The 26,545-nt window shown below is 36.1% G+C and overlaps 1 protein-coding gene across 1 annotated transcript; it reads left to right on the forward strand.

Annotated features, from left to right (window-relative positions):
- The first annotated feature begins 1,545 nt into the window (after positions 1-1,545).
- nudcd1 (NudC domain containing 1) lies at positions 1,546-26,469 on the forward strand. Its single transcript, XM_017455059.3, has 10 exons — positions 1,546-1,795; positions 3,094-3,248; positions 7,584-7,772; positions 9,197-9,374; positions 9,794-9,982; positions 17,324-17,531; positions 19,052-19,196; positions 19,347-19,472; positions 23,304-23,463; positions 24,975-26,469. The coding sequence occupies exons 1-10, from the start codon at positions 1,681-1,683 to the stop codon at positions 25,259-25,261; spliced, it is 1,752 nt and encodes a 583-aa protein (XP_017310548.1). The 5' UTR covers positions 1,546-1,680; the 3' UTR covers positions 25,262-26,469.
- The last annotated feature ends 76 nt before the right edge of the window (positions 26,470-26,545 follow it).

A 26,545-nucleotide genomic window follows, 5' to 3' on the forward strand; every position in this document is an offset into this window, starting at 1 on the left:
AAATGCAGATAGGAGTATATTTAGAGAGAGACAGGCAGACAAATCCAAAACATGAGACAATAGCGAGGTCAAGAAACAGGCATGGCTCAGGTATGGGTCAGGCGATTGGAAAACAGGCATAAACTGGGCAAGGCAAGAATCGAGAACGAGAAACAAGAAGCAAGATCAACGAACATGAAACAAAACGAAGAACAGGGTAGAAATGCTTGGAATGGTGATAACACTCAATATTTTGGAATTGCAGTCCATGACGGCCATGTTTGTAGGCCGCAGTGCAGGATGAGAAATGTAATCACTGGTTTGCTGTGACATGACAAAGCTAATGGAGTAATGTCTTTATTACATAATATGATGTGATATATATGATTATATATATCTTTATTTTATGATAGATGTCAGAAATATTGAATCATGTTTTAATTATATGTATTACTAATTTATAAAGTTTAATATAATTTGTAATTGAAAACAAGTACAAGGGGTATTGAATTAACTTTAAATACACAAATGCCTATGGGCACAACAGTAACTGAGCTTCATATGTTATCTATCTATCTATCTGTCTATCTATCTATCTATCGATCTATCTATCTATTTATCTATCTATCTATCATTATAAAAAAATATTATATGTTAACATTTCCTTTGTAGTAAAGTCTTAAAAAGAAATAAAACTAGCTTATTTATTTGGTGTACAGTATATAATACTATGATAGTTTCTTTGTATATTTGTATAAAGTACATTACAATCTTAAAATATTATTAAAACAATGACAGAAAATTCAGAAACATTTTAAAAACCATTCCTCAATTACATTTTTCAAGAAAATACATTTAGTATTTTCCAACTAAATAGAAAGAGCCGTTGTAAAGGTTTTAAATAGTAAAAAACCTTAATGTTGCACACTTTCTGAATATATTCATAGCCTGAGTATCTCCTATATTTGACCAATTAATGTTGTTATTTCATGCTATCACTAGGTGGCGCACACACACTTTATGTTGTCGGTTGAAATCATATACTATTTACCATATAAAACTGACCATTTTGTAGACATACAGTATTAGTTAAAATTTTTAGTTGTTGTTGACTGAACTCTATATTGAGCAGTTTACTTAATTACTAATATTGTTTATAATTGAAATATAAGGTTTTGTACTCTTGCATATCTTGGAAATTATACTAAAGCACAGTTACTATATTAATATATTTAATTTTATTAAAACACTATATATTGACTTATTTTAGTGACTGTCAAAACAGTACAGTGCAGTTCAGTACAGTGCATCTTCATATGTTAACCGGAGAGAAACACTTGATTTCAAAGTTCCGGTTCAGCTCTGAATCATTATGGGAAATCGAGTCAAACTGTGATATAAATTACCCAGATCATTTAAAAGAATGGCAAGTTTGTAATCATTTGCATAATTACTTAATAAAATTATTCATTTTAATTATAAAAACACAAAATGGGTATTGAATTCACTTTAAATACACGAGTTTCGATGGGCACACACAGTAGCGCCACTTCATTTCCCAGCATTCATAGCGCGCGAGCTAGCGGTCCGCCTGGAAAGGTCCCACAGGAAGCATGAGTTTTGGTTGTTAGCTATAGCACTAATTTTGTATTCATTTTTTCCCCATCCCAGCTTAAATAATATTGTTTCTCCATAAGGAACATGGCGTATCCGAATTGTTCTCTGAAAGTGAACAGAGATCTACTGGATCCCAGCTTTGAAAGTTACAGACTCTCCCTGGACTCAGTCCCATGCTATAATGTAGAACTGGATGCAGGTGAGAGCTGAAAATCAGTCTTATTGCTATCTCTCAGTTATCAGAATTTGATGATGTGATCAGTATTAAATGAGCATTGTGTGTGCATTATTTTATTCAAGTTTACACTGTGTAGGTGAATGTGTCCTATCTTTATACAAACTACTTAATTCCACAAAGCAGCTTGGCATAATGTTAAAGCTTGGGCATGTTTTTTTTTTATGATCAGTACTGGATGATAGAGCAAGTCTAAGATTAAACACTGTCTCTCTCTGCTAGTTAAGTTTATAAACCCTTATAGTGGGCCCTGAATTTTTGGCAGTTGGAATAATTGGTGCAACTGTGACATGATATGGTGATGCTTTCTCTAAGGAGATGTTTATTTAATATTCAAGGAAGGAGTCTCCAGTGTCAACTTTGTTTTCTGCCTTTGGAGAGACTTTGGAGAGACAGGCTGTTGTTTGTTTGTTTTTGTCTAATAAAACATACAACAGATTCTGATATCATGGTACACTTTTTCATTATTATTAAATTTTCAATTCAGTTTTATTTGTATAGCTCTTTTTACAGTAGACATTGTCTCAAAGCAGCTTTACAGAAATATCAACATGGTATACAGATATACAGATAAAAGTGTGAATTTATCCCATTTTTAAATTAATCTAATTTATTATTATTATTATTATTATTATTATTATTATTTTGTAGGTATCATCAGTATCAGACAGTACAACACTGGCAATTGGTGTCCCTTTGAACAAGCAGCTATTTAGACAATAAAAACGAAATATAACACTCTCACCCCATTCACAACCCCCCCCCCCCCCCCCCCCCATCCATTTCCCTCCTTTTTCCTGTTACATCATTTGTTTATCGGGATGTGAAAAAATATTTTTTATCAGGCACTGCTGTCATGTAACTACTTTGTTAGAAATGTAAAGTTACTGAACTATCTCGACATATATTGTGCATCATGACAATATCTTTGTGTAGTCTGATATCCTTCTGCCATGAGGTTTATGTTCCCTTGCGCAACCTGCGATTAGCTAAGACCGATGCCTGGTAGTGCTTCATGATATAAATATGTGTAATGGGGATGTCTGGATTAATACTTGATGCTGATGTTTCTTTGGTCCTAATAAAGGAATATTGATACACGCACACGCACATGCACACGCATATGCGCGTACTTGCCTACACCTAAAAGTAAGCCTAACCTTCAGTGAAACATATTAACCCTAGCTTTAATATTGGGAGTTCAGTCATTGTATCCTCATAAATATCATTATAATGTGAAAAAATCTCTCTCTCTTTTTCAGTCGTGGCTGAGGTGAAACTGAAAGACAGTCAGTACACTCTGGACCACATGAAAGCATTTGGAATGTACAATTACCTCCACGCTGACCCCTGGTATGAAGATAGTGTTTACTTTTTTGACTGCAAGGGAAGAGTGCTCAATTTGAAGGTCACATTGGTGAGTCTTTTAAACACCATAATATGACTGTAAAGTTCAGCACTAAGACTGTTCATGAAACATTAATTCCAGGAACCTACTATTGATTTGTGCAGGATTTAACAGGAATTATTCACTACAAGGTACAAGGTTTTTTTTTTTTTAAAGAAGTTTATTAAAAATTCTTCAGATTAAAATACACTTTTGAGTTGAGCAAATAGGCCAGCCATACAAAATTGAGGTTTATATTGATCAATTGGTTGATGGATGGATGGTTGGTTGGATGGATGGATGTTGGGAGGGAGCAAAATGTACTTCATTTTCACTTACATCATTTTTTTTTTCCAGGCAGGCTCTTGTCATGAGAATATAGTACATATATTACAGAATATATTACAGAGAGTATGCAGTACAACCAAGTGAACAATTCGACTGGGAGTCTCTTAACTTTTAACTTGGATACTGAATACAGCAAAGCATTGCTTACCTTCTCTGTCTTATGGTAATGGATAAGTAAATAAATCAATAATTAAAAGCAACATAGTTTGTTCTTTTGTCAAAATTATTTAAAATGAACCAAATACTATTTTTTTTATGTGAGCATCTACCAAACTGTTAAGATGTCTGTTAACAATAATAGCATATATATATATATATGAGAGAGAGAGATAGATAGATAGATATGGTGTGCTTTTTTCAAATTTATGATGAAACTTGCAGAGCTTTTTGCGATTTTTGTGACTGTCTTTCACGGTGATGTTTTTTGGTAAATGAGAGCTCTACTCATGTTTGATGCATGTGAATCGAAGAGGGCTTTGATTGAATGTGCACTCTTATTATGTCAAGTGTCTTGGCCCATATTTGTGGAAAATTTGTGGTAAAAAAAAAATTGCTAGGTCCTCCGAATATTGCAGACTTTGCTTGAGTTTGCGTTCATTTCTGCAATTGAAAAATGGCTAAATCCTGGAGGGACTGATATAGAAGTCTTAAGAAGAAGTAAAACTAGCAGATTTATTTGGTGGTGCAGCAGTACAATAGTTTCTTTGTATATTTGTACACAAGCCCATAAAAAAATACATTTTAAAGAATTTGAAACTGAATCACCTTTATTCATTGGAATATTATTAATTAACATTTCAAAACATTGCTCAAGTTGCCAAAAATAGAAAATTATTGTCTTATTTTTCCTGCTAGCTAGTTAACTGTTTAAACTCATTACACTTTTTAAATTTAGTTTAACTTTCATCTTGTACACTTTCTGAATATTATCATAGCCTGAGCAACTTCTTCACTTATTTGACCGGATAATGTTGGTATTTGTTGCTATCACTAGGTGGCACACACACTTTAGTTGAAATCATATAGACCATTTGCTGTTCAAAACTGACCACTTTATAGACATGCAGTGTTGGTTTAGATTTAGTTGTTGTTTATTGAACTTAATCGAGCAGCCAGATCTTTGTTTAATTGTTTACTTGATTAGTAATGTTGTTTATAATTGAAATCGTATTTTAGATTATGTCCTGTATTCCTGAACAGCATCTCCTGAATAATGCATGTTTTTTTCGGAGTATTTTTCACATCACACAAAACTTCCACTACTCTGAGTCCATTTTATTAGTAATAATCCCTTACATTAAAATACGAATTTCAACGGATAATTTAAGGCAGTTCCAAACTCCAAAATGCAGCCAAGTTCCAAACTGATCTCTATAATATAATAACATTGATTTTCTTGTGCATTTCTCATGCTTTAATGCCCAATGGTCTGAACTTATCCTGTATGTGGAATGAATGCTGTAATTACACACTAATTATCTCTCTGGAGATGAGTTTGTGTTCGCTTTGAATGGATCAGAAGTTCTGACCAGGGTGTAATTTATACCGTGAATATTCTAGAAAACTGAACAAAAAGGTGAAAAGAGAAACATGTGGTGCTTTAGATAATGTAGGGAACTTCATGCTGACTGAAGTTTAGTGCTAGCCTACAGCCACTTTTTCAAATTGTTCCCGTGATCATTGTGAGATTAATGATTATTAGGTGAATTGTGCTCATTTGTCAAGATGATCTTTTTTTTTCTCAAAGAAAAAAAAACATAATAATGCCTCATCCCAGTCACATATCTCTGTAGCTGATGAGGTATAATAATTGCTCTGCCTTCAATATCCATTAATTCTGTTCTTCTAAAGTGTACAGAGCACATACATTTGTATATTTTACACTTGAAATCACAAACCTTTTCCATTCACATCGGATTAAAGTTATGTGATGCTGCCATGGATATTTTGTGAGTTCCCAAGTTTTACATGAAATTCTCTTTCTTGAAGACCAAAACATACAGATATATACGTGTCAACCTTTTTTTTTTTCCCCAGTAAATATATTTCCAATTAGGCTACTCACATGAAATTTTCACTATACTTTGGTATTAACTCCACATATATAAAAAAAATCCAAACATTAAAGTCCATAAATGAAGATATGTAAAATAAAGCAGAATAACACAGTTAAAAAGTATTGAACATGCTAACTGAAATTTATTTAATACTTAGTGGAGAAGCGTTTGTTTGTAATGACAGCTTCAAGAAGCTTTCTGTATGAAGAAATTAATCGACCGCAGTATTCAGGTGTGATTTTGGCCCATTCTTTTAAACATATTGTCTTTTAATCTTGTTCAGTTGGATTCAGTCAGGTGATTGACTGGGTCATTCAAACACCTTGATTTTTTTTTTCCTCTGAAACCACTTGAGAGTTTCCTTTGCTGTATGCTTTGGATCGTTGTCCTGCTGGAAGCTCCACCCACGTCTCATCTTCATCATCCTGGTGGATGGCAGCAGATTCTTCTAAAGAATCTCCCGGTAAAGGGCTTCATTCATTGCCCCTTCAATTATATGAAGTCTGCCAGTACCATGCGATGAAAAACAGCCTCACACCATGATGCTTCCACCCCAAAACTTCACTGTTGGTATAGTGTTTTTAGGGTGATGTGCAGTGCCATTTCTTCTCCAAACATGGTGTGTAGTATGACACCCAAAACGTTCAATTTTGCTGTCGTCTGACCAGACTACACTCTCCCGGTATTTCATAGACTTGTCCAAATGAGTTGTAGAAAACTTTAAACAAGCTTCAATCTTTTCTTTAGTAATGGAGTCTTGAGGATGAGCGTGAACAATGGAGTGCATTACCTATTGTTTTCTCTGTGACGATGGTACCTGCTGTCTCCAAGTGTTTCTGGAGCTCTTTCCGATTGGTCCGTCGCTATTGGGCTACTCTTCTGACTATTCTTCTGATTCCCTGGTCAGAAATCTTGTGAGGAGATCCTGTGCGTTACCCGTTGATGACGGAGTGATGTTGCTTCCACTTGTGGATAATGGCCCCAATGGTGCTTACTGGAGGACTCACAAGTTTTGAAATACGTCTGTATCCGATTCCAAAAATATGTTTTGCAACAATAAGGTTGCGAAGGTCTTGGGAGAGCTCTTTCCTTCTACCCATCATGAGATGTTTCTTGTGTGACACCTTGGTAACGAAAAACATTTTTATAGACCATCAATTTACCAACCCAGCTGATATTAATTTGCGCACATAGGGGGTATAATTACTTACAGATTTCAGCTGGTTCCTTGCCGTACATTGCCTTGGAGAACTGCTTTTTCTTAGCGTGTTCAATACTTTTTTCCTGTGTCATTCCACTTTATTCCACATAACTTTATTTATGGATTTTAATGTTGTGAATTCTTTATATTTAAAGATTTCTTGAGTTAATACTGATGTCTGGTGAAAATTTTGTGTGAATAGCCTCATTGGAAATATATTTACTGAAAAAAAAAAACGTATTTCCCCCAACTGTATCTTGCCTTTATTTTGAATGTATCTGCATTTTGAAATGTCATAGATATTGTATTTGCAGTTAGAGTAATGAGTTACTGTGAAAGCTCTGTGTGGCTCTTCCAATGTTCTGGGATGCTGCGCTTCAAACTGCAGGAGCACACATTTTTTGTAATTTCATACACATCAACACATTGAGCACCACAGTGAGTCATGGAAACTAGAAACATGATTGGCTGTTGTGATGCCTAGCAACAGGACAGAACGTCATGAAACAAAATTTAAGTAACATGAACCAAATAATCTTTGATTTTCTCCAGTTTCAAATCTCCAGGCCTGTGAGGAAGAGCTGGAAGTGTTTGTTATTAGCACCGCTATAATCCCCTCTCTCACTGAGCACCGTAGTAGACAGGGATTAGTGCGGGGTAGGCTCATCCAAGTGTGGTTTAAGAAAGTCTCAGCAAGCATTCAGTTTGAACCTCATGAACGTGAAGAAAGTATGGTAGTATAAATAACTCTCTCCCTAGGACACAGCACTGGGGAAACCTCGAGAGGTGTTTCAGATGACCTCTGACCCCAGCTCATTTGACGGCGAAAGGCTTTGCGCTTCTCTGAATCTGACCTCTGCTACCTGGGCCGCTCTCTCGGATGGGGCCGGAACTCTGACCCTGTTACACACCAGCAACAGAGGAGAGAGCTCTCACCTAAAGTGGGAAGTAAGAGAGAAACCTCTGACGATATATTAATAGATCTGCCCCTCTAGCTTGCTTCCTGTTATTAAAAAAAAAACATTATTAGAGGAGACAAAAGCATCTTAAGATATAATATTTCTAACATCAAAGCTAATTTACACTGAAAATATTTCTGAAGCATTTTTAGAGTATACGCTGTCTCATGTTCATCCTTAAATCAAAGTAAAAACACATTTTACCAGCTTTTATATTACTTATGCTAATTGTTACTTCTATTTTAGAAGTTTTAACACTTGTTATTAACACTTTTTTTATACTGTTATTATTTTCTTCTTTCTCTCACTGCCATCATTAATTCATAATTACTATTTGCCTAATTTACTGTTTTATATTTTACCACCTTTAACTTCTTTATTTCAGTTTTTTACTTCATTAATGTATGAACATAAACAAACTTGATGATGATGATTATAATGATGATGATGATAATAATAGTAATAATAATAATAATAATAATAATAATTATTATTATTATTACTACTACTACTACTGGTGGTACGTTTAGGTGAAGCGTATACTAAGAAACGTATTCAAGTCACACACACATTGACTTTCTGTACGTTTAGCTTTGAGTAGATTATGAAACATATTCATCGTAATAATTTGTGATCATGATCGGTTTTTGGCAGATATCAGACTGTTCAAACTGGTCACCTAAAAAAACCTTACTCTGAAATCTAAATTTGTCTTCAGACTGCTAATGTTAATTAGTGAAAATGTATTACACTGATGTGACCTCTTTCATTTTGAACCAGTATAGAGCCAATTCAAAGAAGGAAAATAAATAAATTGTTGACAGTGAAACGACTCATTAGCAGCGAGTGTTTTTGGCAATGTGTAACGTCAGGCCAAACATACTTCTAACAAACCCACAGGAACCTGATGGATTTATAAAATGCAATTCATTTTATAAATCCATCAGGTTCATGTGGGTTTCCATTAAGAACATGAAAAATAAGGTGATTCAATACTACTACTTTACTGATCATTTGGTAAAAATGTATCTGTGTGCAAGATACTTAATTAAAAAAGTACTGACATTTCTACAATGCTAATATAAACTAATAGCATCACTACTTGTTATAACTGACTGTTTTATCTTAATCGAAAAATAGTTTAATAAAATGTAACCGAATAAAAGTGGGATTTCATAGGTACTTTGTGTTGTGCAATATAAAATACTTGTGTAACTGTGCAAATATTACCCTATGTTTATCTCTCCCAGAGAGTCTTATGAGTTTTATGTTTCACTTGAGCAAAGCCTCATGAGGTGTGTTAAACATGTGTACTATTTCCAGGGCAATTTCTGTTATTTCTATAAATCATTCTTTAAATGTGGATAAATTCTGATTCTGATCGTCTGATGATTTTACTTTTCCTGAAACAAGCCCATGTTCAGCGAGTCTCTCGGGGAGCCTTTCATTATCCTGAACAGCGTTTCCCACATCCCGGCAGGGGTTCATTCAATCGAGCTTCTGCTGCTACGTATCCAAAAAGATCCAGATGACGCCAAAGGCAGCGGCTTTTCCACCACGCTGGAGTGGGTTACTGTCGAGAACTCTGTTGGTGAGCATGATAGTGTTTCAGAGTGGATTATGGACTTACAAGTGCATCTCAAAAAATTTGAATATCGTGGTAATTTTTTCCCGTAAATTAGTTCAACAAGTGGAACTTTCATATATTCTAGATTCATTACACATAGAGAGAAATATTTCAAGCCTTTTTTTTTGTTTTTGTTTTTGTTTTTGTTTTAATCTTAATGATTACAGCTTACAGTTCGTGGAAATCAAAAATCCAAATCCAAAAGGCCTTCGATTGGATTTGTTTTTAAATATTAACAGAATACTAAAAAAAACTGCATGTGTTTATCAGACTTTCACACTTCACTTTATTTCACAGAGATGCCCATAAGGTCAGAATTGTCCCCAGCATTTACCTGATAATCAGTGTGTTTATCAAGACAGGATTCAACCTAATTTGTGCAGGTCAAGAAAAAAGGTATGAAGTGCGGAAAAGGAGATTGATGAAGGGCAAGTCAGTGCCTCACTATGCTGCTGTGGAGCCTCAAGGGAAAGGGGTGATGGTGGCATCAGAAAAACCCTTCACCTTTATACAGGTGGATGGCGTTCCTCTGGAGGACAAACCACCTGAAAACATGGATGTGGGAAACGCTGGTCAGTAAAAAAAAAACAACAACAACAGTATATTTATTCAATTATCTGACAGTACTGTGTGAGTCAATGTATAAAATCATGCAAATGTAGGTCAAGAGCTTCGGTTAATGTTCACATTAAATGTCAGAATTCAGAATGGGGAAAACTGTGACCTGTGTGACTTTAAATGTGGTATGGTTGTTGGTGCCAGATGGGCTGGATTGAGTATTTAAGAAACAGCTGTTCTCCTGGGATTTGCACACACAACACTCTCTAGTTTACGCAGAATTATGCTAAAAAAAACGTGAGCGACAGTTCCATATGAATAGAGGTTTAATATTAAACAAAAACGCACCACAGGATCACCATTTCGCCATATCAGGGGAAAATGATTGATTGAAACATGAGCTCCATAGCAGAGCCTGAGGTGTCATTTAAACCAGGAGTAGAGCTCCAAAGTCGGCTAAAATGCCAGACCTCGGGCACTGTAGATTGCAACAGTGTGGGGTTGGTGTCATTTTTTAATGGTGAAAACTTGGTTGTGTAACCGTATAACCTAGAATGTCTTATAGGACCTATAAGTCACTTAATAATTTATTTATACATCATCAGAATTATTTGAAAAGAAAACATCTAAGTATAAATTGCAAAATACACCCCCAAGTGTAAAATGTCCTTTTGCAGCAATTGCAAATTTGAGTTGTCTTGGATGTGTCTCTATGAGCTTTGCATTTTGATTTAGCTATTTCTTCCACTTCTCAATGCAGATTTTCTCCAACTCTACCAAATTAGATGGAGAATGCTAAGGTTATGGTCATTCTACAGATTTAGATCTGGGCTTTGACTCGCCCATTCCAAAACACAAACCATCTTTTTTCCAAGTCGTTCCTTTGTAGTTTTTGCCCGGTCTTTTGGCTCATTATCTTGTTAGAACATGTATTTTCTCTGTAAATGCAGATATCAGGCTGACTGGAACAGGTTCATTGAATGGAACAGTCAATTTTGTTTATATTTTCAGCAAAGTTCCTCCTGCTGAAATTGACCCTAGAGAATGATGCTGCCTCCATCGTGTAGTATTTGATTTTGCAATACAGGAAAAAAAGACAGAAATAGTCGGGGGGTGTAAATGCTTTTTGGGGGAAGTTATTACATTTTTATTTTTATATATATAATTATTTTTTTAACACTTTCCCCAACTATACAGAACTACAATTGTGTACATTGCTGGAAATGAGAGTCTTAGTAAAAATTTAATTGACCATATCTTAGCTAATATTTGGAGACCAAGTACAGTATTGGTATCGATGAAAAGCCAAGATTTATCTCTTTGCAGAACAAAGCCTGCAATCGGCATCAGGACCGTCTTCACACTTAACATTAATTACTCCTCATGCACTACTACAGCCGGGCACTCATTCCCCGAAAGGCTTTAATTAAGGTTAGAGAAAATGCAAAGCTGCTCTCAAATCAGTTTGTAATATCCTCTCAACCATTAAGAATCCACTCTTTGATCAGGCAGCCCGTTTCTGAGTGGACAGTCAAGTTCAGCTCGAAATTGCATTAGCATTTCCAAATCTGTTTATTTGGGCACACCAAATGATTACTTGAGACTAAACTTCAGTATCCCTATATATTTTAAAAGTTGAGCAAGCCATTAAGCTTAGTTCCTCATTTTTACGAGACAAAGATTGAACTTGCAGAAACATAGATGTGTGCAGTGTCCTTGAGTTGGTCTCCATAGAAACTAGAGAAGAAATCATAGACATGATTCAAAACAAACCACTACAGAAATGGAGAAAAATACGCAAGTGAGAGAACCATGTGGTTTTCTTTTGTTAAGCTTTATTTAACTTTTGTTCTTCCATGAAGTCTCTATAAATATCACTCTTTATATATTCATTATAGACCTGCCTATGTAAAAACAAAAAAGCATTTCTAGGTACATTTCCTTGCTTATACTTGGGATTCTGTGTAAAACATCCCTCTGTATCAAGCATAACCATGAGGTATGAGGGTGTTCAAGTTAAGGTGGATAGGCAGTATGTCAGGTAATAATTAAAAGTATATATCCCAGATGAGCAGCAGAGAATTATTAGACAGATAAGTTATCCCTGCAAGCAAGATAACTCCCCAGAGTAAAATTAACACCCATAATGTTGAATTAACACCTACAGTATTTATCTAGGCCCATCTGGATATAAGTGGAAGCAGTAACAGTTCATTCGGCTCTGGGGATGTTTTTGTATATGTACGTGTTAAAAGAAAATGTGAAAACACATACATTCTATGAAACATCAAAACTCTTTTTGCTTGAAGATAACAATGACCAGACTGAACATAGCACAATATGATTGGGTTTGGCTGTGGTGTACTTTGTACAGTAGATCCATTCTGGTAACTGCGTCTTTTAAAGTTTCGGATTCATGGGACCGTATCAGTTGTTGAAGAAACACATGCAGCCACAAACATTAAGGTTGGTCAAATTTATTAGATATTTATATTTCAAGCAGCAATTTCTTTGTATATGTGCTGTGTAAGAAGTTCAGTGTATAGATGGTCTTTATGAGTGGCCACTATATAGTTGTGCATAATACTGCAGAAAAGAGTGCTGTTTATAAATCTTAGAGATATAGTTCGAATATAAAGTCAGAGCGTGGCAGGACTACTACCGAAAAACAGTTGATAAAACATTTTATACCACAGCATGGTTGAATTCTCAATTCAGAAGGTATGCATTCATTTTCTATAAAAGCACTCTGACAGTAGTTCTGGCTGTAACATAAATGACAGGATTATAATAATTTGTTTGTTATTATTAGTACATTATTTGTTACATTATTATTTCTAGAGTAACAGCTCATACGTGGGTGTTGTATGCCAGACACACCACATAATCTAAGGGTAATAATAAATGGATTAAAAAACGGTTAACTATAAACATTATAAAAATACTTTGTGAGAATTTGATTTTTAATTGTAATTGATTTTTTAAAATGTTGAATTCTTGAATCATATTTGTCAGTATATTTTGTTTGCTTTTCTGTAACATCAGCTCTGATCGCAGTTCTGGCTGCAGGGCAAATCACAGGTTTATATGATTGCACCCGTATTTTGTAACAGTCAGAGTAAAACCTTTGGTTAAGTTTGGGTCTAAGGACAGAGAACGTTGTTCTTTGCAGTTTCTCTGTAAAAAGAGGAGAAAGTGACATAATGACTGTTTGTATCTGCTATAACATAAGTGATAACAGGAACTTTTTTTTTTTTTTCAGCTGTTCCCCAATATTAACTATAAATAGAAAAATGATGAAATGTCACTCTTAAATAAATAAACAGTTATTAGAATTTGCAAATTGCTAAGAGAAATAAAACACTTTGGCACTTGCTGTTATAAGAAAATGAACTAAGTTACACCATTACACCACCCTGTCATTGATTATTTTCCTATTACAGCACACCCTGTCCTATTTTATTCCTTCTTTACCACTGTTTTTATCGTTAACTGAAATCTATAATTTATACAACTTTGCTTTAATTTTATATTTTAGTTACATTGTAGCTGATATCAAGCATCAGATTTACCAAATTTTTAGATCCAACTGACTGATATTTTATGCCGTTAATGAGATCACTGAGTTGTTTTAAAGCTTATTGCCAAGAGAGCATCAGTATCAGAATGGTATTAGATACTTGGAGCGCTGTTTTTGGTTTTGTCTGGAAATCGGAAAAAAGTGGGATAGGTGTATCCCTAATTTATATAGCACTTTTTTTACTCAGTTGAGTATTCAGAGCACTGTAGTTAATGCCTCACATCTTACTATGTATAGAAATAGCACTCGTGCAAGGTGCTAATTTGCTCAGCAGAAGCAGTCAGAGGTTCAGTCAGTCTAACCCCTAATTAATTTATGTATATTCATGCACATATTTTCCTGCCTGGGCCTTGCTTCGTAGTCCATATTGAAACCCGAGAACACTGAAATGTGAATAAACAGCAGGGGACACGTCCATGGAACACTACACGAAGGAGAAATTGTATAGGTACACGCTGGGTAAGAACAATGAGACAAAATGTGTTGCAGATCAAGTCAGGACCAATGTTATGTTAGTACACCTAATGAATTAACATGACATGGGTTAATTCCAAATGCTAAGTTTTGGAGCAAAAAGTGCATGGAATGTAGTATTTTTAGATAAGCAATAAAAAAAATCAAACACAAAGTCTGAAGCTGCATACAACATAAGTTAATACAGAATAAATTAGAATTAGAATAAAAAAAAGTCACCCTTCTCCCAAGGATTTCCCTGGTGAGAGGTCCTCGACACTACACTTCAGTTGATGTAACCTGCATGTTCATGGCCATGGAATGTCATTGAAATAGTGCATCTAGATATACCAGAGGTGACTCCCAGACTGAAACTGTTGTGCTAGTCCAGAAAGAGGTTCCTAATCCTGCTTGGAACATGGTACCATCAAGTGATGTTTCCACCAGCCTGTGTGGGATCGATTCATAATCATTGGCGAGGTACTGTAATGCCACAGCACAGCTAGATCTCCTCTACGGTCCCATGCTTCTCTGATCAGCTAGATGACAACTCCGATGTCTTCTATGCATCCTGGTACTTTTGGAGCCCCCCTTTCTGCACTAAGTGATTTTATATATATATATATATATATATATATATATATATCAGTGTTATGTCATCCGTATAACTTTGAAGAGCTACTGTAGTCAGTGCAGGAACGTAGGGCACTTCTTGTAAACCTTGTGAGGTTCCCCAGTAGGGCCTGTTGCTGAGCTTTTTCTGGCAGCTTTGATGATCCAGGACTTCTCTCAGGATGGGATTCTTGATATTGAACTCACTAGTGGGTTCTGGGGGAGATATCAGGGCCTTGCAGTCTTCCAGTTCTTGTTCCCTTGCCCATTGCTGTAGGAGTCTTTGAGGGGCTGGTTGACCACTTCCTTGAAATGCAGAAGGTGGCAGCAGGGTTTTTGGTTCCTGCCTTTGCTGGCCAATCCTTGTCTCGTGTTGGTTTGGCGCTCCAGTGTTCTGGAGCTTGTAATCTAGTCCCCCTTGACTGTGTACTCCAGGATTTCATCCATATCTTCATCAAAGTGGAGCCGATCTTTAAGCTGTTAGCTGCAGGCCACATGACCCTTTGCTGTTCTGGATGGTTGCTTTCATGTGGAACTTGTGTTCCCTGAAGGTTTGGGTACTATGGGTTGATGCTGCACCTGACTTCCATGCACCCCCACTCAAGAATCTCATCTTGGCTTAGTGGATTTTCAGACCTGTATATGCATTTGGTTGCTGTGCTCATCCTCGCCCCCTCTTGGGCACCACTGGGAATAATGTTGAAGGCTTTCCATAGCTACTTTTGATACTCCCTCATGTTGCAACTCAGGGTGCTAACCCTTGCTGCCATGTTGCCATTTTTCTGGGCTGTCTACTGTCTTTCTAGTTATCACTAGTCTATTTATAGAGGCCATCCAGTGTTTTCCTGAATGTCATTGGCTGGGAGAGTTAGAGTTGGTTCTATCAAATAGCTTGCAATATATTTTAGTAGACACATCAGTGATATATTTCTTACTCTGCAGTTTACTACTGTTGGTTAGATGCCAAGCTGCATTTCTTTGTAGTAGTAGTATTTGTACTCTGTCCAAAGACAAAGTTTAATCCAGGCTAATGGACTGGATTTTCTTTAAAGAGAAATCTTTAGTGGAATTGTGCCTCTGGGAGTTTTTGTCATCTTGTTATACTTTCCTTCAGAGAAATTTTTTTTTTTTTTTTTAGATTCCCCCCGCTTCCCCCCCATTGTTTTGTTTCCCAAGGTATTACTCATGAAAAGGTTTGCTAGATCATCAACATGAAAGAAAGGGTCACTGATGATGCATGCTTATCAAAGCTATCTTTAATAAATTTAGGACTAGAAAAGCTGTTATGATGCAGACATTCTCTGCATGACATAACACTTTCCTTTCGGTCATCTTCCATTGGTCAGTCCAAACCTGTTGCATGCTGAATAGAAACCCATCTAAGACCAGACTCTGTGTTCTGCTGTTGAACATGTAAACATTTTCTTTGATGTGCTGAGGCTAATGGATCATTCAAAATTCACAGCACGAGTTTGTTTAGCACGAGTAGCTTTATGAAAAGAATTGGGAGTCTCTGAGAACGCCTCCAAGATGCATTAGGCAACTTGTGTCAGCGTAGCCAGCCATAGTAACAAAAGACTGCTTATTTTCATATGCACACACACATGAGAGGGGATGCTCATTTACAGAACATGGAGAGAGAACAAGAGATTGGGAGAGAAGCACTGTGTTGTTCTGGACACACACACACACACACACACGCACGCACATTACACCCACACAACCTAATGTACAGGTAGCACATTAGCCTTTCTGTTTCTTAATCACCTTATTCGAGCTGAAACAGAGATCAGGCCTCGGTTAATTAGGTAATCAACAAAAGAGCATAATGAAGCCCTTGCTATTTCTGTGGAAAGCCAGATCCTCATGTTCAGTGTGGGGAAAAATCATTCTAATTTCAGTATTATGGTTTTGTCTGAAATTATGAGGCTATGTGTGTGTGTGTGTGTGTGTGTGTGTGTGTGTGTCTGTGTGTGTCTGTGTGTGTCTGTGTGTGTCTGTGTGTGTCTGTGTGTGTCTGTGTGTGTGTGTGTTAGCCAACCTTCAACGGCTCTCTGTTGCTCAACTCTTTATCTCTCGTGTCCTTTTTTTCTGTAATATTACACAGATTATCAGGGATTTTGGGGCAGAAATGAAAGAAACAATCTTTTCTGAAAGGAAATAATGATTAGATCCCAAAAGATGTGTCATTACTGTACCTGGTCCATTTCAAATAATCCTCATAAACATATAGATTTCTGTAGCACTGAATGATGTTGCTGTATTTTTGTGTTGTGGTACAAAATGACTGCACAGTGTAACTTGGCAGTGAATGCCCATTTGTAATTTGTAAATGAATGAAACAGATGTGAGATCATGGATCTGCCAGGGCCACTCTGGAGCCATGAAAATGAAAAGGAAGTATGTGCTTGAGTGAATAATGAGTAACATGCAAAGATGTGTTCATTGTTTTTTTCCCTCTTTTTTTTTTTAAATGAATTATTTTTAAATAAATGAATATCAGTAGGACACGGCAATGGATAATATGCGTCCTCAAGGTAAAGCTTCATAATGAAATCTTTTGTTCATTCACTTCTTCTGATTCGTTATCCTGGAGCACTCTGTTAAGACTATGACCCTGTTATTGTTTAGCAAACTGAGTGGAAATAAAAAAGGACAATTTGTGTTCTGATGCACAGGTTTCATAAGCCTTTTTTTTGTTTGCTCGTAGAGCCCATCTACTTTTGGCAGCAGACGGAAGAAGACATCACCGTGTGCATCCGTTTACCCGAGGGTACGACGAAAGATGACATATGCTTCAAGCTGTCAGTGGACAGTATCTGTGTGGGTGTGAGAGACTATAGACCTTTGTTGCAAGGTCAGCTTTTTGCTCCTGTGGACCCTGAGGCCAGTGTCTGGACCACTGAAGATGATAAGAGGTGGGATATTCTCTGCTGGAGATAAGAGATCTGATAAACACAGCTGTTGAGTCTGGCTGTCAGGCCCATTTGTGCTAATTTTGTCACGTCTGCTATGTAATGTTAATTCAATTTACACTATCCAATAATATACGTAAGGATAAAAACAGGATGGGGCATGCTTTTATAGGAAAATCAAATGTTTTATTCCTCTTCTACCACAGCAACTACTATATATAGCAAATACTATAGCAAATACTAACATTTTTATTTATTTATTAAACAATGACATATTGTACTTATTATCCATTCATCATTACATTAAATGTTGTGGAACATTTGCAAACACAGAAGTTCCTGTTATCACATTATAACAGTGATGAACATTTATTCCCTCTCCAGCTTCTCTTTTTTTTCTTTTCTTTTATAGTTAGTAAGGCAAAAATGCAGCTTATTTTACATCATTCTTGAAGACCTTCCTGTGTTGGAAAACTTACTAACTGCTACAAAGCTCTGACTCTGGAAAATGCTAAGCACCTCACAGAAAACACCTTATCAAAAATGGCACGTTTAAAATCCATTTAAGTGGAGTGTCCACTATTCCAGTCCCTATGCAAGCTGTTACTATAGAAACGGTATCATATTAATATAAACGAGTGTGTTAATAGCTATAATCCTTGGAGGCTGAGCTAATGTCTAAGGCTTAGACATTCGAGAGTGCTGTGGTGTAAAGATATACTAACTATATCTATAAATTATCCCCTAAAACATCATTCAGAATTCCGGTGTCTATGGGACGACTACGTTAAGAGGTGGATTTGTATTTGTCCTGTGTTTTTATGTTTTTAAAAATTAGGGGATGTGATATGGAAGAGATTTATTTGCTTTATAAACAAATGACAGAAAGGAAGTCTTGTGTCTGAAGTTAGTCATGATGAGGTTTTTAAGGTTTCACCATAGCTAACTTAAAAGCATTTGGAATCAGTGGATCAGTGGAGCCAAAACATCCTCCAAAACAAAGCTGGACATAAATTAAAAAATGCTGCTGCGACAAATAAAAAATTTCAGTTTTCAAATATCAAATTCAAGTGTCTTTTACTATTTAAAAAAAATATATATATTACTTAAAAAAATCTATTATTAGACATGAAACGTTTGAAGCCTCATTCATGAAAATATGAATTAAGCTTAAATTGAAGAGAGAGCTATCATAAGAAATGAGAAAATGAGGGGAAAAAAAAGCAAAGCACACTGAGGAAATGTTCAGTAAATGATCACAACTCCATTCTAATCAGTCTGTTGGACTACCGATGGGAAGGTTGTGAGTTCAAATCCCAGCACTGCTAAGCTGCCACTGCCGGGCCCTTGAGCAAGGCCCTTAACCCTCAACTGCTCAGTTGTATAAATGAAATAAATGTAAGTTGCTCTAGATAAGGGCATCTGCCAAATGCCATAAAAGGGAAAAAAAAGAAAAGGTAAATATACAGTAGACATTGCAGTGAATGTGTGTGCTTATGTGTGTATGTACTGTGTGTTTACAGCTTGGAGGTAAATCTGCAGAAGCGCAGTGAAGGGCCGCTCTGGTCTGAGCTAGTTCTGGGTGATAAGAGAGGACAGTACATCGTGGATGAGGAACAGGCTGCACAGCTCCATCAGAGACTGGCTTACCTCACTGCTGAAGAACTGGTGTGTCATGTTCTCTTTCTTTCTTCCTCTCTTTCTTTATATTTTCACTGTCACTCTCTGTGTATTGTCCTTCATTTGCGTATATCTCATTTTATTTCTTTATATTTACATGCCATTCTTCTCCTCTTATATTCCATACTGTCTTTTCAGAATGCTAACCCGGAGAAAGATAATCCTCCATGTAATGCTCAGGAACTGGAGGACTGTGATGGCTTCCCAGACGATAGTTCGACACTAATGCGGTTTGATGGTGCCACCTTGAATCCCACCCATGTGGTAAGTCAGCACATGGACTTCACACACAACTGATCAATAAACTGAGCTTTATGAGGTTCATCCAAAGTACTTTGTATAATTAACTTATTGAAAACAACAGTAAGAAACCCTGATAAATATGGATCCAGTTTTAGCAGAACAAAAACTTTCTCTTGTGTCACGGGTTACGTAAGTGTTCCCTGTTGTCTTGGCTGCCAAGTAGTCTTATAAGACTGGAAAAAATACAGTCTCAAGAGGGACCTTTTGTAATTGTAAATCTCAGGTAATGGTAGGGCTGGTTGTCTGAAGGTTGAGACTTGATTAGTCTTCCTGATGTTTTTACCAGAGAGTACCTTTCTTTTGTTCAAACAAGTGTAGCAAGCAGAGGCAATACTTTATCCTCAATTCGGAAACTACATTATATTGTTAACCCTGTGCATCTCTTAGAGATATCTACATCAGTATTAATATTCAGCACCACTTCATGTTAGAAAACAAATTATACCATTATACCTGTTGAATTGGATTGGAGATCATGCGAACTCAGAAGTGGTTTTCGGCCTTGCCCTTTCCTCACCGAGATTTGACTGGATTCCTTGAATCTTTTAATTATATTGTGCACTGTAGAAGGTGAAATGGCCAAAATCCTACCGATTTGTCTTTGGGGAATGTTGTTCTCAAAGTGTTGGATTATTCACTGATGCATCTGTTAGAGGATTGTTGAGCTTCGAGCCATCCTTGCTATTTAAGGACTAGACCTTTTTTGGAGGCTCCTTATATACTATGATTAGATGATTGTTTCACATCAACTTCTTATTTCAACTTGCTACATTGCTATTAGTTAAAAATTGCCCCTGTCCCAACTTTTTTGGAACGTGTTGCATGCATCAATTTCAAAATAAACGTCCGTCTTCAAGAAACTATGTAGTTGATTAGGTAAAACATCAAATACCTTGTCTTTATTCCTTTTTTGTTTAAATGCAAGTCAAAGTACATTTACAAATCACTCCTCTTTGTTTTTATTAGCATTTTCCATACTGTCCCAACTTTTTCTGAATTGGTTCAGATTTATCCACTGGCTGTCAGTGTCTCGAAAGCCGCATCACATCACTGGCAACATCACAGCAATTTGTGCTTCAGTGCTTTTTCCATATACCAGGAGTTGTGGTAAACAAAAGATTGCACTAACTTTTACAAAGCGATGCGTTCTGATTTTTAACTGCTATGACTCATTTACACTTAAAACACAATCATACCCATTACATCAAATCATACACAACGGCATGCCTGGGTATGTGAAGAATTCAAGACTTCATCGGTAATGGATTGCAGTGAATGTTGGACAATCTTCAGTTTTCAGCATTATAAGAGTAAACAAATCAGCACATAGAGGTACATCTGATGTACTAAGATCCCACATGACTACTAACACTAATTTGTGTGTGTAGTCAGATGAATTGTGCAAGCTGTTAATAGGCATGTGGTGTAGGTGATTTAAAACAAAGAATTGCATGAATGACAGCACATGTAAAATTAGAAGGAAACAATAACAACAAGCTTTCATGCTGTCAAAGTTTTTGAATGTTATCAAGTTTGTAAAAATTTTTTACTCGGGTCAGAATGATCTAGGTCTCAGGAAGCTTTCAGTAATGTTTAGTTTAAGGGTCTGAACAATTACAGCCAGTGGTTTCCTCAAACGACTTTTTCTCAGCGTCATGAGACTTCCATTAGTGGAAATTCCATTAGTGGTTCCTGTCTGAAATGAAATTCAAGTACATGTGCGAACTCATATGGATGGGAAGCAGAAGAGCACTTTGGACTGAAAGCTACTTCTGTTGCACATACTGATTTTACTGTGACTGTAGAGTGGGAGTCTGGATGTACGGAAAATATGGAAAACTTCCAGGATTGAGGAAAAAAAGGGAATAAATGTGGTAGTGAAGTATGGAGAAAATATTTTTGTTTGCAGACTTTTACTTCTATTTATACTGCAACATTGTTGAATTCTCAATTCTGATTGGTCAAACGGTATTGATTACTTTTCTATAACAGCCGCTCTGACAGTAGTTCCAAGGGAAATCACAGGTTTATGGTAATGTGCTTGTTGTAATACGTTACCGTTTCTATAGTCAGTCCCTCCAGGAGTTTGCGATTTTGCGATATTAGAAATGAATGCAAACTGGCATGGGAAAGTCTTCAGAATGGGAGACTGAACTTTCTCAGTAGCATGACGAGCTTAACGTAGCATAGCATAATGTAGACAGTAGCATGACGATCTTACTAGTGTCGAGAGGGTCGTTTTTGAAGATGTTCCATTCTATACATGGTTAAAAGTATGACATACAGTTATTTCAATAAGAATGTAATCATTGGCAAATTGCTGTGGTATAAGAGGAATTGAATACATTGGGGTGAACTTTTATAGGGAAAAAAATCAAAACATCACACCATCCCATAAGTGATTATTCTACTATAACATAGTAGTAACTATTAATTAGATGCAGTCATTTTGTACACCGATAATTGTGCTTCCTGTAAAGACTAAGTAACATAGTAAATAAAAAAAACTTTACTATTACCTCACGTTTTGACATAAATGCTTCAATATTACTTTATGAAAGATGCATACATTATTTATAAATGTATTATAAAGGTACATGTGTAGGCACCGTTCGAATCAGGGTTTCTTATTGGTTATAAAATATTGTTGCTTTCTGTGCTGCACTCTGTTGACATGTCTTTCAGAACCTCTTACACATTTCCTGTGGAAGAAATAGTTATTTCGTTTCTGTTCACTAAAAACATCCTTCCAACCTACTAAATTGATAGCTTTGATGCATGATTGAAACATGCTGACCTTTTCATGAGTGCATTCGCTCACGTATTAAGCCGTAACACCATCCTTGGTGGCAGCAGAAAATCTGCCCTTGGGGCTTTTCCTGGAGCGCTCCAATTGCAGATTTGTATCAAGAACAGAGGTCTAAGGTCTTCAGGTTCTCCATTTGAACAACTCTCAAGTACAGTGTGTCACCTTTTATGACTCACATCTGGCCTCTTGAACGGTGCTAAGACAGCTCCTAGTTGGGTAAAAGGCTTGACATTTAGCATCAATCTTTGTGAAATCAGGTATTAAAAGTTTTTTGTCTGCTTTTTGGTAAAGGTGAAGGATGTCTTGTTAAATGCTGATTGCGTATGTGTTAGCAAGAGGAATGACCTATCCTACTTCTCTTAATGAGCATTTAGTGAAGTGGTTGGGTTATTATCTAGGACAGAACAAACTCGGTTTATGAAGGAAGTAGGTGGCATGTGGATTATAACAAAAGGGAAGGTTGAAAGATGTTAGAAAGAACCTATGGAAATGATGATCAAAGGCTCTTTATTTATATAGGGAGGTGTTTTATTTTTGCTCTATTGTTCTTGGTCCATGGTGCAACCGACACCATGGATACCGGCTTTCAGAAGAGTCAGTCGCATCCACACCTCCATCTGATCTACTTAATTAAAACATGCCCTTCTGTTCTCATTTGAAACTGCAGTGTGTTTTTATATCACAACATAGCATAGATCTCTGTGCTCACTACATTTCAACAGTAAATTTGTTTTTTACTGACTGTTACTGACATCCAAACCTGATGACAAACATCCAGAACTGCACCTTTAAAAGTGTGACTGTTGAATAAGAAATCCAGCATGAAGAGAATGTAATACACATTTGAAACTCCTTCCATGCATAGGCATTGTAATGTGGTAAGAAGTGCTGACAGTGGAATACACGTGTGAAAGAATTTTCATCAAATGTACACTTTAAAATAATTTGAAATTATTGTAAGATTCTTGTTTTTGTTTCATTAGGTAAACCTTGGTAGCCACCAGTACCTTTTCACCGTAGACATAAATCCATCTGAAATGCCGGCTTTCTGTCTGCGGCACGATGTTGACGCCTTGCTGTGGCAGCCACGTCCTGAGCAGCCAGATGCCTTGTGGGAGCACATCGCCACCTTCAACGCACTGGGTGAGTCCCGTCATGAACATTCTTTCTTTCCCCTTCTCCTACTCCATTATCTGCTGCATGGTCTAAAATGATAATTCCATGATTGTGTGTGTGTGTGTGTGTGTATATACACACAGACATATACATACATACATACATACATACATACATACATACATACACACACACACATACATATATATATATATATATATATATATATATATATATATATATATATATATATATATATATATATATATATATATATATATATATATATATATATATATATATATATATATGTATGTATATATATATATATATATATATATATGTATATGTATGTATATATATATATATATATATATATATATATATATATATATATATATATGTATGTGTATATATATATATATATATATATATATATATATATATATGTATATGTATGTGTGTGTGTGTGTGTATGTATGTATGTATGTATGTATGTATATGTAAGTAAAGTTAAAAGACATGTTAAATGCACATAAAATGTCTTTCACAGCAGCCTGTGATGTGTATGTTTCAGATAAATAACTTTAAACATAAACAGCATTTTTGCCTGTCCCTCCCTACAATAATTACACTTTACCTTGAAATATAATCAAGGACATAAAATCATATTATTTTTGCATTAATCTGTAAATCCAATACACATCTCATACTTGAAACATGTTTTTCCATAAATCATCCATTATAGGTTATGAAAAAATAATACTCCGTATAATGCAGTCACCCAAAAGTGTTTGATTTGAAGTTGATATGATGTGTATATTATGATGTCCTCATTGCAGGAATTGTATTACTATTGGGTTGTGCAACAGTGAAAGCTGGCACTTTCCTACATCCTGCATGGACCAGTCTGTGAGACATTGCATGCCAGTTTGACGCTCAGGCAACATAATGCATCCTATTTTTATCTCTTTTTGAGTATTCTACATTTTATAAACTTATTATAGACATCAACAAATCTCTTCAGCGATATGTACAGCCTAAACCAATTATATAATTCTCTTTTCCCCTGTTCTTCTTTGGGTTACACAACAGTAATACAGTGTGTGTAAAATGCAAATGAAACATAGAAGGTCGAGTGTAGACGTTTGCATACCCTTAGCCAAAGCGAAGAAGACAAAGAGAAGATTTTGAGCTGGTGGCACATCAGCCCATTCACCCTGGTGTCTCTATTCTAACTCTGTATAAACTATGTTTCAGTTCACATTTTTTGTCATGTTTTGGAATGCTGTCTCCTCTTTTTACACACACACACACACACACAATATTACACACAATAATTCTCTCATTATGTACTATATCTAAGCATCCTACAGTTATTTTGTTAATGACAGTAATTATTTTAAGCATCAACTTCAGGCTTGTCGAAAATGACCATGGTTAAGCTCAGTAAATTACACTCCAATTGTAAGCATAATTTACTGATGTGTATTTTTAGCCACTTTTGTCTATAACTCCTTTGTTCTGCTCTGTCTCAGGTTATGTGCAAGCTTCAAAGAGGGATAAAAAGTTCGCGACATGCGCCCCCAATTTCTCGTATGCGGCTCTTGCTGAGTGTCTAAGGCGAGTTTTCATCTACCGGCAGCCATCAGCTGTGGACACGGTGCTTTTCAATCGCAAACAAGGCCGCCAGATTGGCCAGATTGCCAAGCAACAGGTAGCCAGTCTGGAGTCTAACGATCCTGTTCTGGGCTTCAGGGCTACTAATGAGAGACTGTTCATTTTAACATCCAAAAATATGTTCATCCTCAAGGTGAATAACTAAAGAAATGGGTCTATGAGATGTTTGAATGAATCGAGTGTACCCGTTTTCCACTTAACCTCAATAAGCGAATGGTGTCTAAATGTTGCGTTTGCACTGGAGCTACTTGTAAGGTAATGTAATAGCCACTTGTGAACTATAATTATCATCATGCAAATGTTTAAGTACATCAAATATAAACTGTTCTTTCTGCACGGATCCAACTTCAGTAATTCAATGTTTAACCTCACTTAAATGGGTTTGATGATTTATTTGCTATAAAAGAAAATGATTTCTCACGTTCAAAATGGCTATTTTGTATTTTGTTCAACAGTGTGATATACCTTTATTCATTTGTACATAACACAATATCAGACTCGTGCAGTGTCCAGAAGCACAGATGGGTGTAGGCCAACTGGTGGGCTGTGGTGCAAGGTATTTCAATGGATCAAAATATACTGTGGAAGGAATGATCTATGTATGAAAAAACTATCTGTTGCTCAGCAACTACATGAGCCTTCATGGATTGTGTTGTGGCTTGTTGCAAAAAATTATGTGCATTTATTTAGTTTATTAACCTGTAGGCAAGGCAAATCTGTGAAAATGTGTTTTTATTTTCCATAGATTTATTTCTTTTTTTTTTTCCATTTCATTACCCTCTGAATGTTTAAAGATGACTGGACAGAGAAGTATGTTTTTAGAAGTGTATGTTATTTGCTGTGTATCTCATCTGTTCAAAGTCTGGGGCGCTATAGTCAGAAATGCTCACATAGAAAGTGAGCATTTCTTTTTTAGAAAGTGAGCATAACATTTGGTCATGTTATTTACTGATCCGGACTTTTGTGCGCAATGAATTTTACCCTTGATCGACAGAGTTTCAGGGAACTGTGTTTCTATTGGCATGTAGGTTGCATAACTGTTGCTAATTGGTGGTAATATTTTATTTATAGTATAATTCTTGTTAGTGACATTACCCTCGTAACTCCAGTGCAAATCTTAGGCACCATATATTAGCTGATTAGCAGAATTGACATAAGTGGAAAACTTGATATCTACCCAAGCCATTCCTTTAAACCTGTTTTAATCAGGATGTGTTTCAGTCGACTGTCATTTATCAAATTTCATGTACAACTCAAGGATTGCTCAGTTTAAATGATATATTTGTCATTTTGTTAAAACAAAAATTGCACCTACAGCAATAAAAAGAAAGACATGAGTATCACCTTCTAAAATGGCAAATGCATCTTATTTAAAAAATATCAGATTTTTTCCTGAGCTTTGTTTGACATCGGTGATGGTAAGCGCAAG

The sequence above is a fragment of the Ictalurus punctatus genome, chromosome 24 (genome assembly GCF_001660625.3).
Source record: "Ictalurus punctatus breed USDA103 chromosome 24, Coco_2.0, whole genome shotgun sequence".
Classification (NCBI taxonomy): Eukaryota; Metazoa; Chordata; class Actinopteri; order Siluriformes; family Ictaluridae; genus Ictalurus; species Ictalurus punctatus.